The sequence below is a fragment of the Anopheles stephensi genome, unplaced genomic scaffold (assembly GCF_013141755.1).
Source record: "Anopheles stephensi strain Indian unplaced genomic scaffold, UCI_ANSTEP_V1.0 ucontig90, whole genome shotgun sequence".
Lineage (NCBI taxonomy): Eukaryota > Metazoa > Arthropoda > Insecta > Diptera > Culicidae > Anopheles > Anopheles stephensi.
In genome coordinates, this window is record NW_023405461.1 from 14,377 (window position 1) to 33,893 (window position 19,517).

At 47.3% G+C, this 19,517-nt stretch overlaps 1 protein-coding gene across 1 annotated transcript; it reads right to left on the reverse strand.

Moving 5' to 3' along the window:
* Positions 1-1,853: 1,853 nt before the first annotated feature.
* On the reverse strand, positions 1,854-2,169 carry LOC118517276. Its single transcript, XM_036063250.1, has one exon. It carries the CDS (start codon positions 2,110-2,112, stop codon positions 1,915-1,917), a length of 198 nt encoding a protein of 65 aa, XP_035919143.1. The 5' UTR covers positions 2,113-2,169; the 3' UTR covers positions 1,854-1,914.
* Positions 2,170-19,517: the final 17,348 nt, after the last annotated feature.

Here is a 19,517-nt window from a genome sequence, read left to right on the forward strand (position 1 = left end):
GGTGGCTCCGGAGGGCAATGCAGAGGGACAAGCGGTGATGAGCGGCCGTTTCTGGTTAACAATTATCAAGAACCTGCTAAACAGACGTCCCACTTACATTATTTAGAGAATATTAAGCAGAGATTTAACTAATAAGTTGAATAATAAAAAATATTGTACACTTGCGCCAACCATGCGTTTATTCCTCGTGACTACCTTTGAATTTTATCTATAGACCTGCGAATTGTAATATGATGCAGCATTTTAGGCGTTATGAACCTTTTTTCTATATAATAGCTTTCAACAAAAATTAGGCTATGTGAAAGTAAGTACAAACATTCAATATTTCTTTCTATATGCGCTATAACGACATCCATGATGGGAAATAAGTAAGTCCATACTTTAACAAAACTTTATTTCATCTATCCACTATCCACCTGCACACCGGCATCGCTCAGAGGCACGGCCAAATTACTTAACTAGAGCAAACACACTCATCCTGGTCGTTACAGGATCCAGCCCCACGGCCAGTCATGTGGCAGACGGCAGAGCAGAAGCTGTTGGCCCACTTGGGACCATCCTTGGTGGTGCAGGCCATATTCCTGGCAAACTGTGCCTCACTGACGGAGAACATACCCAGCAGGGCCACCAACAGGAAGGATACTACTACGAATCTCATCGTTGCTTCGCACTGGTTCGCTGCGTCTGAACTACACACGGTCGCTTCTGGGTACGTACTGTCCGGTTGCTAATGAAGAAGGTATCGTAATGCCAACGGAAACTCTGACAAATCCTCCATATTAATACTGCCACCAAACGGGTGAGTGTTTGTCGCGTGTTTGCACATACGGTGTGCTACTTTTTCTTCGTATACTGGACGGACCTTGAACCGGGCCGTTGTGATATCGTTTCGATGCTTATGTACAGCACGGTATGGTGGTAGTGATTAATTCGAATTTTGGAACCGATCGCTGTAGCTCCAGTTGACAAAGCGTTCTTTCAAGAAACGAAGATACACTCACACGAAAAATCCCCGAAAAAAGGCTTCATAGCCCTCCAGATCATCTAGCTCGTGTACCGTCTGTTTGAACAAGTGTTTGCAGTTCGAGGCGGTAGGTACATATGTGCAGACTTCTAGAAACGATGTTTCCCTGGCTAGATTTATCGGTGGATCACTTTCCAGCGAAAAACATTCCAAACGTCCCACACTACGCTGTATCCCGTTTGATGGACTTTCGCACGCCAACGGCAGCCTCCAAGCTGTCCGTCAAATCCCATCCGGACAGCCATTTCCAATGTCCGCCATTTACCATTGACACACATTGCCATAAGTTACCCCAACGCGCCCTATGTCAACCCTGATGCCCATACCTGTTCGCGCCTCTTCTAGGACACGTGAATTTCACCCTCAAAAATAAAAGACACATTTAACAATCATCGCCGAGAGCTGCGAAATCATCCGTTCGCAAGTCGATTAGCGTGTACGGCTTCGGCGGAGCAATCCGTCGGAGTGGACTTGCCTTAACGGTAAAATTGCCGGTTAGAGTCTGGTTCCAAAATTATTTCAAACTGCGGACCCAACACCGAAACTTTGCTGTTGAAATTGAATAAATGACAAAATTGCCCCCGTAACGACCGATCTCTAGAGAGAGAGATCATTAAGTGGACGATGTGGGCGAAGAGTCGATTCTTCCCTTGAGTCGAGGATCGAGATGACGGTAGCGAATAGTTTCGGGTGGGGAATAACACCTCCCCAGAGACGGACACAGTGTTGATGACCTCTTCAGGTGACGACTTAGAGACGGGCCCATGTATCTGTCATCCCCGACATTTCTTTCATTCTTTTATCTTATAGCCTTCACAATACCTTCTGAATAGAATGTTAGAACGCTCTTACTTTATTTTCATCGGACTGCTAACTCACTAACCCACTCTTTAGGCAGGGCTTTTAGTAGGCTTATCGACGCACACACACTCACTGTTGCTGCACGTGGCAAGCTTGTTGTAGCTGCGACAGTGGATGTTGCACCGGACGCGCTGCGAGGACGAACACGTCGTTTCGCCAACGGCTACCGTGACAAACAGTCCGGCGATCAAGGCGATCAGCATCCAGAACGGGAGCGATAGGTTCATCTTGCTTGGTTTTGGAAAACAACTAACGTGAGCAACGTCCGAAGGACAAAAAGGGTTTTTATAGAGGCTACAGAACGGTTGGTTTAATGGGGGGATTAATAGCACAGCTGCGCCCCAATGCGCAATTGAATTTGCACAACTGGCTTTGCGAAAATTTAGCGCGAAATTTCCCTTTTCTTTTTTCAAATTACCAAACAAGAGTGCGCTTACGGTAGTTAAGTAAAGAAAAACCAGAAGTATTGGACATGACAAAAAAGACATTCTTCTTGAGGATGTGCTCTCGAGGTTGATCATTGTCTGGTGCTTTAGTTTACCAAATGCGTGGAAGAACCTACTCTCAGTGGGTCTGCAATTTCTATATGGAAGGACTTTAAGCCAAAACAAAGGATTAAACGTTGCGTAACACTCGCATGACGTGTCTCTGATCGCAAGCCTTCATAAAAATTGTAATATTTTAATTTACTCACGCCGCTGCGTTACGTGGCTGGTTGGATGATAAATTTTCTCTTCCACCTCCAAAACTGGTACACACACGTAAAAAAAACCCCGAACCAGTTACTATGGCCTCGCACCCTAACCTTCATGATCTCCGACCCGAGGAACTCGACAGAACAGCATCAGCAAAAAACCCACGACAGCGACGAATCACGAAACAAAAGCCAAAACCAACACCACCCTCCGAATGAGTTGTTCCCGATTTCCCGGGAACTAAAAACATAAGCCCGCGAAAGCCAACGCACACGCACCAAAGCCTGTTGCACATTGGCAGATAATTTCCATTTCCTCCGCCGATCGTCCTACACCGAAAATTCGCGGCTTCGAAAGAAATCGAAAAGACGATCGGGAGGCGATCAGGAGAACGCGACGCGACACCATCCAATGCAGCTAACCTTCAGCCGGTCCACATGCACTCGTCCTCGTCCTCGTCAAAGTAGTCGTCCCGCGTGTTAGCGGAGTTTATTTATTGTACTCCGATTAATTTCCGCCCCCTTCCGTCCGCACGCCGTGATCCCGCGATCATGATGATCATCATGAAGTCACCGGCGGGAACTCTCGCGCCGGCTCGCAGAGATGTGCGAGATGTCGGAGTATTTTGTAACTTTTTATGCGGCATTTCACCGCCCCGGGTTGTATCATACATAACCGATACATTGACGTCGAGTTCCCTTATGCCAGGGAACCTGGAAGGGAGAGGTGTGAGTGTGTGCGCATATATGCGCGGAGACACACCGAAACGCATGACCCAACCTACCGGCTCGGGTCTGTGCGACTCGGAACGCAAGAAATTCGATATCTGGCGGGTTTTTGTTTCACGATCGCTGACGCGTCATACGGGACCGACGGTCGCGTTATCGCGTTGATGGCGTGATTCATCGAAAGAGAGAGTTGCCGGCGGTTATTATGTTTATTCTGCGAGTGTGTCTGTCTTGTACATTCGTCCACTCTGTACGTAGAGCCCTTTAACCCTAAGGTTGCACGGGGCTAGACAGGAGACCATCAGGCGCTGTAAGCGTTCGGAAGGATCCTCACGGGCGGGGAAAAAATGATCATCTTGAGTGTTTTTGGATTATTGCGAAATTGTGAGGCCACAAGGAGCTTCACATGATGGAACGGTTATTACCAATTCCAGTGGAACGTATAATTAGTACGGAAATGGCCATTGCATAAAGATGCTGATAATTGAATGTCAAAATCCTGGAGTCTGAGTCCACGTAACCTCAGATCGAGGAGAAAATAGAGAAGTAGAATCTTTGTCCTTTCAGACAGGTTTCTCCAATAAGTTATAGGCTCTCAAAAATGAATATCTCAGTATATGAAAGAGCGCCATCTGTGAGAAAATCTCGTCGCCCTTACATCCTCTTCCAGACACCATCGGACATACTAATTGAAATGTAATCGTCGCGTCTTACACGCTTACCAATACCTTACACGGCATGGCACACCTTCGTCTGGTGAGAGCAAGCTCCGGTCAAGTTGATCATCGAGCGTGATCGATTACGTTATCAAGTGACAGGCCTCCACCAAAAAAGGCTAACCTCCAGCCTCTAACTCTCCCTAAGCTTCCTCGCTTATGATCGACAAATGACAAAAAACGGCAGCTGTCCGCTTCATCAAATAACATGTTTACAATTTTTTACCTCCAATCCCGTCAACTCAAAACAGTTTTAGTTCCCGATACACAAACAAAAAAAAAAACAGACCAACCCATCATAACACGGGATCGAAGAGAAACCGCCCTGTCCCGCGAGCCCCCAAAACGCGCCTGTCCAAATACGCGTCCGTACGCTTTTGACAGTTGCGGTGAGTGAAATCGAAAGTTGAACCCACCGCGGACGGGCTCGGACGCGAAAGAAGGAAATGAAACCCCGTGAAGGCCCATAAATCAATAGCCCGACTGCCCGCTGTCCAATAATCGGCATTATCGGAAATCGGTAGGCAGCATATGCACGTGGGGACGGGATTCAACCGGGCGCGACCGTTTTTGTAACGCTCGTCGCGGAACCAACCGTTCGGCTATCCTTTTCTGTCACTCTCGGCACTAGCAGAACTTCCGAGCATCCAGCAGCTCCATCGGTGCGGTCAAGCGGAACGTCACGTCCGTCAGGTTTCCCCGGCTTCGCGCTCACCACTCGTCAGAAGGATTCCTGCGGGAATCTGATTACGAATTCTTTGCGATTTCATAATCTTCAAGTGGAGTGCTTCTGTCCTCCGGATTGCTCGGACACACTCCGATAGTGAAAGGTAGCCGGCCCGCGCGTATATGACCTGGCTGGCTTCTGGTGGGACTAGCGAAATAAAATACAAAAAACACCCTTCCCCGTGTGTGTGCGCGGTGGATTTGATACGCCGAGCTAAAACGACCGAAACGGGCGCGCCCGGGTCTTGTGTCTATCCCTTTTGGCAAACGGCCAAAAACAGAAAGTCGTTATGACAAAACTTTCCTCCGGACTCTGGGCTAGGGACCCCAGGGTTGTCAGGGCGGCTGGCTTTGGCGTCGTCCGAACGGGGCGTCAAACGCTTTTCGTTCAATTTCCCCTTTTCAAATCCCATCTCCACGGACGCACATTCCAGGGACGCTTTGCTAAACAATTCCTATACTTATGTACTCCCGGGCTCTCGTCGGGACGTCGCTTCGTACCATTTTGCACAGGCAATTTGGTTGTGTTTATAATTTAGAAAACTTATATTTATTGACATTGTTTGATCTTCACACAACGACGCCCTACCCGTACGGAGATCCCGAGACCGTGAAGGTGGTCTTCCGTAGCTGGTCTCTTTACGATGAGTACATGCAACAATAAACACATTCGCCCGGAGAACTCACCTCACCTGGGGTTCGGTCCCTTTTGGCTGGCTTGTAAGCGGGTAAGGGCACTACCACTGCTCGACAAATCACCACCTCGACCATCACACATTACCATTAACTGCCAATAAAAATAACTACCCCGAAACCTATGATCATCCGACTCCATCGTTCTTCATCGCTTCGTTCATCCCATCGCAGTAGCGGAGACAGCATCGGAGACGAACACCAATGACGCCAACTGGGGGTCGTTGAGCAAAACAGCAATCAAAATATACAATTGCAATCCATCGACGGGTTTCGATACTCGCAACCGTCCTTTCAACAATGTTTTGCCATAAAAACATCTTCGTCTACCAAATTCCTTACGCCATCAAGCAGACGTCGGGGACTCAAACCGTCCTGTCGCCGAAAAAAAAAAGGAAAACAAAAGACATATCCGGTTCTCGGTACCGGATATCGCTTCCGGGTTTCGGGAACAGGATTGCCACTCTTACCTGCACCAAGTAATACACTTTTTATGACATGCCCAGCAAGTAAAACTGGTAAGTTTCATAAAATATCCAATTAGCAGTTCCATTAGCAGTTCCAGCGCTGCCATGTGCAATCGCCTAAGGTCGTCTGCCCGCACCCCGCATGTACGGGGAACGAGTGAACCTGACCGTACCGAACACCGATAGTGATCGATACCCACCAGGAACTGATCGAGTTGGAATTCGGTAAGCCATATGCAGTTTCTTCCTCCTTCCTTTTTGCTTTCTTTCTAATCGAAAGAGCCAGAAGAGAAGGCAGCAAAAAGCCCGAACGGTGCGCACCCTGCAATGCAAGTGCAATAATAATTGTTGTTATCTCTCGCAGACGCGCTCGTCTAATGCGCTCTTCCGCTATGTATTTTTTTCCTTTTTGCCGACGAAGAGGAAGCTGACCAGTAATGGAGTTGACCCAACGGCTACCGCTGCACTCACCTGGGGCAAGCTGGACGAGAAATGAAAATCAGATTACAAACGTACCCCCGCTTGTGCACGCCGAAGTTCAGGGGCAAGTGCACTGGGAAAGGGCAACTATTTCTACCATTCAGCATATTGCCGGGCGCGATCGTGAAGCCGTTCGGTGGCTTCGTCTTAACGATTGGACTGGACCGGACAGCCGAGGTGAATCAGTAGTAGTACCACAGTTGTGCAAGTAGATTTTGCTTTTCTTTTATCGACACTGGACTGGACCGATAGGGTTTCGATTGAATTCGTTCGACCACAATGGTTTTCTAAGGGGAAGCAACAAATGTGAAAGTGATCCTCCTGAAGTTTGGGAGATTATGAAGGAATGAGACTGGTCGGTAATATTTGCAAGCCGATATCTGGAGAGCCAAATTCTGGTGTTGGGATCGATTCAGACAGGATTTGATACAGGTTCCTTCGTGTTAGCAACCAATAGCGCTGCCAATGCGCTATAAGCCAAGCCCGATTATTGTAATGCTAGCCGTGGAGTTCTAAACCCTTTTACGATTTCTAGTTCTTAAACATCCTTCAGCGAATTAATTTAGGACAGAAATAAGCAACAACGTTTTGATAAATGATCTAGAAATTCTACCAAAGATCACGACATCTCTCACGTGATGTCTGATATCTCTCGTCCCATCAAGCTCCACATGTCATACAGCGAAGGTGAACTCATTAAAAACACGTCAACAGTCGCCCAATGAATCTAACCCCAAGAACAAAAAACCTCAAAAACTGAAACTTGATCTTGTTTCGCGCTCAAAATCTGCTCAAAAGATAATGACTTACGTTTGTATCCTGTCATCCCGTTTTTATATGCAAAGCCAAAAAAACCTACACGATTCTGGAGCAAGCGGACAAACCAAACACCAGACCCTCCCGCCGTTAAAGCACAACATTGTACAGTATAGTAGCAACTTGGAAGACGCTTCATCATCCCGCCACGATAACGATCGCAAGAGCTCTGACATCCCAGTTAAAGCTACCTAAGCTTCCTAATTACTCGCCTGAGTATCAGTTTGCTTAAGCAAAAACAGCGCTGGACGATTGTTAAATTATGTTTTTTTCTTCCCGCCCAAAACGACAGAAAAAACGACTAAAATTCATTCGCAGATGAAAGAAATTATCGATGCACCAGACCCCCGACGCTACGGAGGCCTCAAGTGACGGCGGGGCTAAAGAAAAGAAAATCTAATTTATTGAGCACCCTTTCGATTACGCTCAATTTATGATGGATTGTAAATTGCTTTTGACATCAAATCCAATTAACTGCACCATTCAACCGAAAAGCCCCCACACTGCACAGTTTCCACAGTGCAGAAATCATCGAAGTGCATCGATTAAACGGTTCGGGAGCACACACACACACGCACGCCGGCACACAGCGGGACGATGTTGGAGGCCGCCATGTTTGATCGTGTTCGGGGCCCATCTTCTTGCTCAATGCGGGAAGATGTGTCTGCTCCCCGCCTGTTGGGGATGCTGTCGTCTGCATCGCGTACATCGCCGAACGCGCCGAATCGTACAGAAGCCGAAAAGCCGTCTGGAGCAAATGTGCAAGATTAATGACGCGTGAGCATGAAGTCTGTGTGATCATGTCGCGGCTTCGGAGGTGCGATCGGGTTGCGTGTTTAGCGCGCGATGGAATGTTTAGAAGAGCTGCAATTAACATCACAGTGGAAAGTGAGCGTTTGAATGGAAGATTGATCGAGGATAGCTTCAAGAGCTACAGTTACAGTGGAGTTACATTGCATAATTTGATTATGGAAAGGTCTTTGTTCTATTGTGAGCTCAGTCCAAGTCTTCTTCAAGAACTCGCTGGTACCTCCAAAATATCCGGCGAAACTGTTTACCGACCAGCTCTCTCTTCCTACCAGCAGTAAAACGTTCATTAACCTGGTCCAACGCGACATTTCTTCCAGCCCGGTAACGCTGAACAGCGTATGTGCCATCTCCATACACGTCACATAAAATTAGTGAACGAGAAACGGGGCACCGCTAATTATGTCCTTCTTCGACCGCCGTTTAAAGCAGCATCATCTAAATAATTAAATTACGCAACCGCTCCGGCACAACCGACCTGTATCCACGACCTGTCGTCAGGATTTCACCCTCATTGGTGGTGACATTCGCGCGTACAGCGGGCCAACTTCTGGACAGGGAATGGTACAAAAATGGCTCTCCAAACCCTTGCGTAATGCCCATTAATTAAACGCCGTCATAATTGACTCCGCGACGCTCGGACCCTCCCGCGTCCTTTACGTGACCATCGCTCCAGAAGCGGGATCCATTCAAGGAGAGGGAGAACCATTTTTAGTTCGTTCAGCTAAGCGTTCGTCGGTTACTTTCATTACCCGGTGCCGGGAGAGGTGTGTAAAATAATCAGCTAAACATTAACGCACCACTAGCATGGACACCCAGATGTCTGTCTGTGCGTGTGTTGTGCGAGGTGTAAATTACATGCAATCTAAACTTGTCGATAAAGTCCGGCCGATGTACAGAGAGATAGACATCGGCTGTGGTATCCAGCAGCAGGTGCATTCGATGCATCGCGCTGTACACGGCACTGTCACTCCACACCCCCACTCGATCGATCGTACTGTAAGTGAAGTGAAGAAAGGTATGAGATATCACAGACGCTACCGATGGAATCTGGAAGGCACCGTACGCAGCAGTGCACGGTTGTAACGAGTATTGGTTATGATCAGTAGTGTATAGTACGGGTGGTGAAAGTCTTGTAACTATATGGTGGATAATGATACAGCATAATTTCAGCTCAGTTATGAATTTTATTTCTGACGTGTAAATAGAGATTACACGATTAGACTGGAATGCAAACGCTGCACTTAAGTGGCTTTTAGCTTCAGCTAGTCTTCACGCTGCATCAATAAGAAATTGACAGCACTGACAGCATTGAATGAAATAGACAGTCAATGGGCAGATTCTAGTATTCAGGTTAGAGAGCTGGGTTGAATTCTCGGCGAAATAAACTAGATTTCCTTGATGATTTATGGGGGACGCAACCGCCACTCACTATGGTGAAAATCCAAGACTCTTTGGAGATGATCAAGAGCTGATTGGTTATTGTGTTACCTTTTAGGAAAGACTACAAATTTACTCCAATATTTGCGTCCAATGCAGTTGAACCCATTTTCCAAACCACCCATTTATCCTCCTACGGCTGCAATTCATCAATCTCGAAATAGACAGGCCACTATTGACACTCGCCCGTTGTGCAATTACCGATAATTGATCATTGTTTACTGCGAACTGTCGGGCCGAACGCATTCAATTAGTGTGCTTTCCGGTAATTTCAACCCTTGCAAAGGGAAAGTCTGGTCGGATGCGTCGTCCTATTGTCGCCTCCTGCACCGCCAAGAAAGCCAGGAACGAGTGTCCGAAACAAAACCAAGGTGTGGTCAAGGTGGGTCCAACCCAAAATGCCGACCTGTAGTGCCTTCAAGTTCCTGCGGCACCTTTACCAGCCGATGTCGTTGACCGACCGAACGTGCGTGCGTTAGGTTTCGCGTTGTGGGTGAAGGTGTGAAAACAAGCATCGCATTTACCGAAATTTACCTTCTCTCTAGGCAGGCGGCCCCTTACACAAGCGGCACATTTGCTAATGGTCAACCGCGCCGCAACATCGGCCACAGGTAACTTTCATGCGAAGGGAAGCAAATGGGGCTCTCGCGTGTGCATCCATTCATCCTCGGTACGAGCACTCTCCACAGTCGTTGTGCAATATTTTGGTGCATTGTTGTGAATGATGCGATTGAGCAATCGCCACAAGAATAGAGCGCACGCTAAACCATTTTGCACGATGCAAATTCACTCCCAACCACATGGCAGGTTTGCGGGGGGCAGTGAAGAAGGATGCAATTTAATTTCGCCAATCGTACGGTACAGCGCGAGTGCCATAAATTGCCCCAAAATACCGTCGCCTGCTTGCTCAAAATATCCCATACCCAGTTGGTACGGGACATTCTAGGAAGTCGGGATCGCCCATCTGGTTAGCATTACTAGACAGACCGATGCAACGGCCGAACGTAAATTCTTTCCTAAACGGTCCGCTAAAAATCGTTCGACGACAACTCGTCGGTGGAGCATTTTTGTTCGATGCGATCATTGTAAGCTGCAGCTTTCACATTGAATTTGCCAATCGGAATATAGGATTATAAATAGTCGGAATGTGCTGACGGCTGCCTTGACATTCCGAGCATAGTTGCGAGAATGTCTATGTGACACGAGGATTACAGAAAGTAAACAATAATAAACAAGCCCAATTGGTTACTGGGGCTGTCAAGATGTAGATCCTAAATTCAAAATGCATCAACGGAAAATTCTCAACCAAGATGGCCGGTTATGGAGGAGTTCCGAATTTAAGCTGTTCATTTCAACAAAGCCTATTTTTAATAGCCAACAAGCACATAAATCCGTATAATGACACACTCCACGAGAGGATCGCCCGGATCAAGTCATCTTTAAAATTAAACATTCCCTAAATAAACTGCTTTCTTTCAACGACCCAGTCCGTCGGACATTTGCACCTCAACACGCACACGTGTGTTTTTTTTCCGTCGATCTTTCTGCTCCATTCGTCTCTCTTGGTCGTATTGATAATTTCACTAAAAATAGTCCATGCATGTGCGACGAACCATTTCCGGGTTACAAGCCTCCACACACGTCCCCCCGCGTTAACAGCCCTCCCAACCGCCCAACCGATACCCGAGCCTCCATCAATCAAATCACTTCCCCGGCACGCGAAGTCACCCCGGCGACTGGTGAAACTAACTTATTAGATCGGTATGCTTTCTGCCTATTGCGTTTCCAGTGCTTTTTTCCGTTGCATCCGTACCGAGCGGTCTGCGTGGCGCTCTACATTTACCCGTCCGTCCGCCTGGTGTCCCTTTGGGCAGGGTCCCTGTGTCCCTGCGTTCCATAATTGTGCCCTGTAACGCATGTGGAAACAAACAAACAAACGAACGATCGTGTGCAGGTCCCTGTGTGGCCCTACGGAGCCAGCCGGGGAGCAGGTTTACACACTTTCGATTCGTTTTTCCGTCTTTCACTTTTCACTTGCAGCAGATGATTGGGTGCATTTTTTGTTGTTGTTGTTTGCTATAGTTTCGTTTCCCAAGGGCGGTGATAGTAAAACGAAAATACTAGAATCGATCAGTGTGGCCATCGGCAATTCACTATTCGACCATAAACGATCGTTAGCAAGATCGTAACGATTGCACGGCGAAGAAACGCAGTGCTCACGCTGCGTTCGATTCGAGCGCAGGAAACATCAATCTCCACTCATATTAGGCTCTGTGTCATATCAGGCCAGCTAACAGCAGCTAGTTGCCCAAAAAGTTCTTGGGAGGTTCTCAAGCGCATGGCTCGTTGGTGGTACCGTTGGCAGGATCTCGCTGCTAAGATCTTGGCTAATTTCGTACGCACACTCTCAGAACAGTTATTTAGCAGCAGCGATTAACGGTCATCTTCTGGATCGCCGGTAGATATCCCGCAAGTCCAACCACCGCAACGCCAAATTATATTTATAGTTCCGGAAACATCTCACACGAGGCGCATCGCAACAAAGAGAAATTTCCCTTCCCATCAAAGATCGCGATCGCGATCACGCTGCGAGAATCCTCGCGCAGACCGCCCAAATCGATCGTCTCGATTCGTCTTCGTGCCAGACGGGTTTCAAAGTGCGCCTGTGTGTGCGTCGTTCATTAGTACGATAAATTTATTAATTGCTCACATCGTAAATTAATGCACAGCAACAACATGCTGCTGGGAGCGGGTTTTGCAAAGCCAGATCGAATCCGGTGAACCGATTAGACTCAGGGCCAAACAAGGGCTTGGTGGGAAAGCAGTGGTATCGGCAGTCATCTCTGACCGTTTCTTCTCGAGTGGTTGGCGATCTGCACCAGCAACATGTTTACGATGGTCGCTATTTTTCGGGAAGCGATTTGGGCTGTGCAAAACTGCAAATTCTGAAGATCGTGATAATTTTTTAATACGATTTAGTGTGGTCTTGGGGTGTTCTAATGGGACTTCTAGCGAAAGATAACACATTACTGATCCTAAGAGGTAGCTAGCTAAAGGAAGGTAGGTCTAAAAGGGATAGAATAGCTGCAAAGTTTTCTGCTATATTTAATGATTGAATGAAGCTTCAGAAGTTCCTGAAGCTGATTTGTCGTTACACTTAATGAGCAATGCAGTCAACAAATTATCCATTGAGGTCTTTGAGATATCCCAAACAATATAGCTCAAATAACTCGATTGCATCAGATCGATGTAAACCTTGATGCCTTATCCAAGCAACGCTCCTTAGAATTTTAAGCTTCACCAGGACTCCAACGCTTCCAAATCCGGATTATAAAACTTCTACATCCTAGCTGCTCATCAGCGAAACGGCTAGACAACAGGCACGCACACCTAATTTGTAAGATTCAACCAATAAATAAATTATTGACTACTGCGTCCGAGGATCAGGGCCGAGGAATTAGACTTCTAAACAACACTGAAGCATCATAACAAAAAAAAAACTTCCAAAAGATGATTCCGCAGAAAGTGCAGCGCTCGTGCCAAAGCACAATCGAAAACACCGGCAGTTCCAGACTGCCCAACCGAAACCTGTTCCGTGGCCGTGCCTCTAGAACGAACAGAACAAACAACCCAATTATCGGCGGATTACCTACGGTGCAGAGCAGAGCGCAAATGGCCGGTGGCCGGGCCCGCTTGGAATCTCCGCGGCGAGCAATTAACATTATTATTGCGCCCTAAGGAGATGCTATTTTGGAGGGGGCATCTTCGTCGAAGTCGAATGATACCTGAGGCGAAGAATGAGCCGTAGCAAAACACGAGATACCCTGTTCCCCGTACACTTTTTTTTTCCAATTTCGATTTCATTCCAATCCACTCGATCTCGATCTGGTTCGACATATGCTGGAGGATTTTATTTTGTTCACGTCTTTCACGCGAGTGTTGATCGTGGTGCTCGTTTCTTCTCGTTTTACTTTCATACAGCCAGCCCAGCCCTTGAAAAACGAGAGCAATAGGATTCGACGATTCGGTACAGTCGGTGGAAAAAATGGGGCAACCGATTACGCTTCCGAATGCTGGACGCACGCAGGTTCTCGAAGCCTATAATTTGGAGCAACAAAGTAAAGCGGCTTACGGCCGCCGGTCCGGTGGCGAGGATTAGAATTGTGGGCAGCATATGTTCTAGCCGTGCTAGGCTTCCAATACCCAGCGGGGCCAGATTCAGTCGTTCGAAAGGGCGGACGACTGATGCCATTCGAGGATTCCAATTCAAATTTAATCATTCTCGGCTTACTCTTTTATCTCATTATGAGGGTAAACGCAACTGAAGTGAGAAAATTGCTGGCCACGGATGAGCACGCTTGGTGATAGACAAGCTTAGCCCAGCTAGCTGAGCTTGAGCGCTTTGTCGGAGGGAAACCACGTTCCTGGACAGGTTTTTGAGGTTAGGAATTTACGAAAATAAACCCCATTTTAAAGGTGTCACCAAGAAATGCTAGCTGTGCTGTTCGGTTGATCGAATCGAATCGGAAATCTTACACCTCGGAAGAATTTTCCCGCACCCGATGGTAGCAACATTCATCTCGTAAACATCTTCATTTCTCATTCAAATTGTATCCCATTTTGTTCTCCAACTTGTTTTTCTTTTCACCAACCAACCAGTGTTCCCAAGTAACGGTTCGCGTTCTGGTTCCAGCATTTGGTAGGGCAAAACCTCCGAAGATAAACGACTAAAAGTCGTGTAATATCTTATCGAATGTTCGATGAACTTTTAATGCGTAAATCTAACACCTCGTTAGCGTGGATCTTAATTCGATGCGCTGTATAAAAGGAAACCTGAGTCTGGAAGATAACAACAGACAGAAAAACGGTCCCGACGCCGCGATTCTACACAACCCGGGCGTGATTTATGCCTTTCACCAGCCGTCCGACATTGCTGTTCCTCTTCGGTTCTGGCGTTCCTCCACTAATTAATCCAGAAATCGTTATCCAACAGGGCAAGATCTGCCACCGCAACGTGCGCACGCGGCTCTCTCAGGTGAGCCCCAAAAAACCGTCCATCCTCTGCGCCATTAACCACCGTAAATCACTTCCTTATTCGATGATCGTGTAGCATAATAATAATAAACCAGGCACCCTTTTTCTTCGCCCGGATCCCGGAGATAGGGCATTTTCTTGTGACACCATAAAAACACGCACACACACACACACACTGTTATAAAAAAACACTCCCCGCCTTTTGCCCACACGTCCCCTGTAGGCGTTGTTTTACATAACTTCCTTCAACGCGCGCGGTTGCGCGGGCGTCATTAAAGAAATTGTGACTATCGCCTAACTCCTTTTCGTCCGACCGGCACAACCGAAAAGCACGTCACTTTCTAACGTGTTGTACACACCCGCACAAACCAGGGGGGTGTGGGGAACTCACATAGGTTTGGGGGTTTTGATCGACGCATCGATTAGGTCTGCCAGCAAGGCTCATGTACCAATAATCGAACCCTTTAGCCGGAGTGCAATTTCTTGCGCCTCGGGTGAACGGAACGGTACCTTTGAGGGTGGCATATGGCGATCGTTGATGGAGGCAGCATTGTTATTAATTAGCTACGTGTGGTGTGAAAATAAACTTCCAGAAGCCCTATACTTAATCATGAGGTGGCATTTGAGACTCGTTTTACTGCTAGACGCCCCTAGATGGCGCTGCGGGAAGGTAGTGTATTTGAAGTAGGTTAGGATAAGCATAAGGATACAAGAGATCCTAGACCATGCTGGTGTGGGACATCCTGGCCATCATGACTATCAAATTACAAGACTATCAAATCACGGATTCGCATATCCTTTGGTGGATCGATCGTGATCGTCGCGAGTATTAGTTGATAATCCTTACCCTAGAATATAAGTTGATTTCAACGTCACGAAGACGATCACCTATACGAGCTAGATCGATCGATCCTTGAAGATTAATGTTACGTAGACGAAGGCTCTTCCTGGTAGAGGCCTAGACTTTGATCTCTTCTTGGAAGTAGCATATCTATCTCGTGATTATAGAGGCCCGCCTCCGCAACTCCATAAAACTTCGACTCAGAAGCCCTCTTTTCTAGTACCAACCAGAAGTTCTACACAATACGTTAATTAGCGATTGGCCAGGCTACACAAGCTACACCATTGCCTTCAGCTGACATTTTTCCACGAAATGATTGCTACAGGAAGTAGTTTTTCTAGCTCATGTTTGTCACGTGCAGGCAAGCTAGCTTTCGAGTAGATATTACGAACAATACCCTGCTGTCCGAACGATCATAAACATATGCCGCGTTTTCGAGCCGTTAGAAAAATGGCAACTTTATTAACCGCACGCAACGCACTTCTCGGTATTTCATGTTTTCAAAATTCAAACCGCCCAAACCGTCCAATGCAGTGTCAATGAGTTTATTGTTTACCCAGCCCCAGCCCAACGGGTTGCCTGTGCCTATTTTCTAACAATGGTCACATCTCCTAGCGTACGACGGCGGAGAAAGAAATTCCTTCGCAAACGGCGAAACGTGCGCTAACGTCGTTTGCGCTGGTCAGAATGCTAATTCGGTTTGAATGTTGCCAAGACCGACCGGGGTAGTGTTATCAGTACTGTCAGCCCTCTCGATCGTACACGTGTTGAACGGGCGTAAAAAAGGGTCAGCAAACGGACCAAGAATACGCTTTCTTCAGCAAAACAGACCTCCACACCGGAGAGAAGTGTCCGTTACCGGGACCGAGGGTCGATCCAACGTTACCTATGCGTAACACGTGAGATCTTAAAGATTTTTCATCGTCCCCCTGTATGTGTCGCATCAGTTGAATTCGTAATGTCCGACCGCCTACCTGACGATTGACGGAGCCCGGCGTTGTATCGTTGCTGCCCCCAGTCTGGTAAACGGTTCCGTCTATCGTCACCCGCGGTACGCAGCGACATGGCCGTGTCGGTTTAGCCGTTTATTTATGACAATTAGTACGTCGGATTGGATGCCGTCAAAAGGAGACCACAGCCAATCGGGGGCAAGCTATTTGACGGACAGTATCCGGACTTGAGATGGATAAAGATATTACACGCCGCGACGAGCTTCACCCGTCTTCATTGGCACCTTGGGTAGACTAGATATTCATCTTGGGTGCCAACGAGTAGCGATGCCTATCAGTGCCAGGAACTGTGCTTATGGTGCTTTGGGGGATTTCAAAATTTCGAGTGTTGCTGTTATGTTGAAGAATTAGACGTTTGGAAAAATCCTCCGCAAGGATGTTAAATTAAATACAAAACATTAATATAAAAATAAATTTTAAGTGGGTTCAAACTATGTTATGTGTGCTATATCCTCGAGAGATCATGATCCACTGCTCATTTGTGAACACCTCACCACCCCGATTTGGGTTTTAATCTTTAAGGAAAAATTGTATCTTAAAAATAAATACCACCAACATCTCGCTAGGTCAGTGTACCATAATTCTTGACACAAAATTGCGTTCTATTGCGACAGGTTGTGCTACTCACATGTCAGGTTAATACTTCTCGAGCTCACGCGAGGGCACAAAGTGCACGCTGACACACGTGCTTCACACTTCAAACCCACTCACAAAAACACACACACGCACACTCAATTTCACTCACTCACGCACAATAACCCCCCAATCGAATGCAATGCACAGAGAAAACCGCAAAGGAAAACACTTCCATCCACACGCCCCAAACGAAACGATCACTACACACACCGAGGCACATCTCGACAGGCACTTTTGGGATGTTGGAAATATAAAAACATTCTCACTTCAACCCAAATACGCACTCCCGGACGCACTAGAGCTTCACGCTTCACACAAATTTCGCTTCTTTTTCTTCTACTTGCATCGAAACATTCCAGACATTCGGGACGGCACTACACTATTTCGTTTCGAGTGCGATGCGCACACACACGCTAACGCATACCGTTGACACTTTAATGCACTTTACGCATCTGCTTCTCATTCACTGTATCACCACTTCATAATGCAGCACACTTCAGCTTGATGCAGCAAAACGCATTCTTGGTCACATTTTTCCCCCCTAGGAGCAACTAGAACTAGAGCACGAAACGCTTTTGTTTACTAACTCTGCAAGACATTTAGCCTGCCTAAACCCGATCTACCAACACACGGGGACAGTGTGATATGGGGCTATTGCTCGATCATCTCATTTTGACAGACAATGCGTGTGCAACCTACTTTATGGCTACCTGTCCTCGACCTACACAAGAGTCGCAGAAAAAAAGCAGCAACAACAAAATGGCCAGAGATGAGCTGAAGCGGCGGCGAGGTGGTGCAACTCTTTTCGGGAGATAGAAATCGCTTCGAATGCGTGAAATTATCGCATCCATCCGAGGATCGGACGGAAGAACGCACGAACCTTATGACAACAAAGCACCAACAACGGGACAAGACTCGCATTCTGAGCGGTAAAGAGATTGTGCGGTTTTAAAATTAGAATTACCACTGGTGGCGGCGAACAATATCGTGTGGTGGTAAACGCATGGACACGCGTATGGTGGGAAATGCGGGTGAAAACTGACGCCATGATGTTGAAAATTGCGCACCGTACATTGCCACCTAGCGGAGCAGGTTGAGGAGCAAAAAGAAAAGAGCGGAAGATAAGCGAGACAAATTCATCTGAGCACGGTGTTTGACAGGTAGTATTTTGACAAGGACACGATCCTAATGAATGATCGGATTGGAATTATGTGCTGATCTTTTGTGCCCATCGAGAGATCGGTTGGGTCTTCTACACTTGCGGAAACATATGCACGCGGGCAATAATTCGCACTCACTGTTACGCACTGTCACGCGATCACTTGCACCAGTAACGCCGTTCCACTTCCCGAAGTGCATTGACCGTACAAAAAATTATAAGGGAAAAGCCCCACCCTTTTCAAACCACACTCACAGTCACAAACGTCCCAAAAAACCTTCCCGGACTCGAGAGGTTCGCTTGAACCTTTCGTCGATTTCGTCGTCGTCTGTACAGCACGGCGAGACCGCGACAAACTCGCGACACGATGCGCCACCAGCCGCGTAGATACCGAAATGAAATTTTACTTTCGGGAAACTAGAACAAACCCGGCACATTTTCACGCCACTTCCGTCCCGCCCTTCAACGCCGGAGTGAAAAACGCATGATCGTGTACGATCGTCCCGTTGGTGTTGGTGATTTTCCCGACCCTGTCGACCCTGTATCCCCTACCAGTCTACTCCCGTGCCATGATGGGGATCTGGTTTTCCCTGCTCAAATTATCTCATTCTCTCCGTCGGATCTCTTGCGAAAGGAAAATTCAGATATCACGGAGAGCGCTGCTGCGAACTGCAGGCCAGGAGAGCGACTAACCATTAGTGGAATAATGTTGTTTTTTTTTTCACCCCAAATAAGAATTGGCTTCCCTTGTGCTAGTTATCGTATCTCTTATGGGAACGAATTATTTACACTAGCAAGGTTAAAACACAAATAAAGATCTCCCAAACAAATCCCTTCTAATGGCGGTACGGTTCCCTGACTAGGGAATACTCGGCCTACAGTACCACTTGAAACCTTTTGGCGTACCAGCCAGTTGTCGGTGGGAATGGCACGGGGAGAGTGAGATCAGGCTAAATAGGAGCATCATCGATGTCGAAAGATATATTTTTAAAATCCACCGACAACTAGCTAAGCCAGCCTGCTGTTCGGCTACTCCCGTCGAGAATATCGGTACGCGAGGTCAGCCTCTTGACATGAAGAACCTGCTCCTCGGGAGCTTGGGAAGCAGCGGCCCAATCGGTCCGTTTTTAATGGACTTACAATAAAATGCATCTCCCATCATGTGATCTGCCGATGGTGGCCAACAAGGCGATTAATTTGCAAAACCAACAATTGTGCCACCGCTCACCGGGCAGCCGCCGCATTGATCATCGGCCGGGACTGTTTTCGCAGTGGAGTGGGGTATCGGGATGCGCAGAATCGTGTCGCTAGTGACGCAAAAGCCGGACCACAAAACATACGCGAAATGTGCCGGGTTTTTGACGGGCTGATACACGCTGGTAAA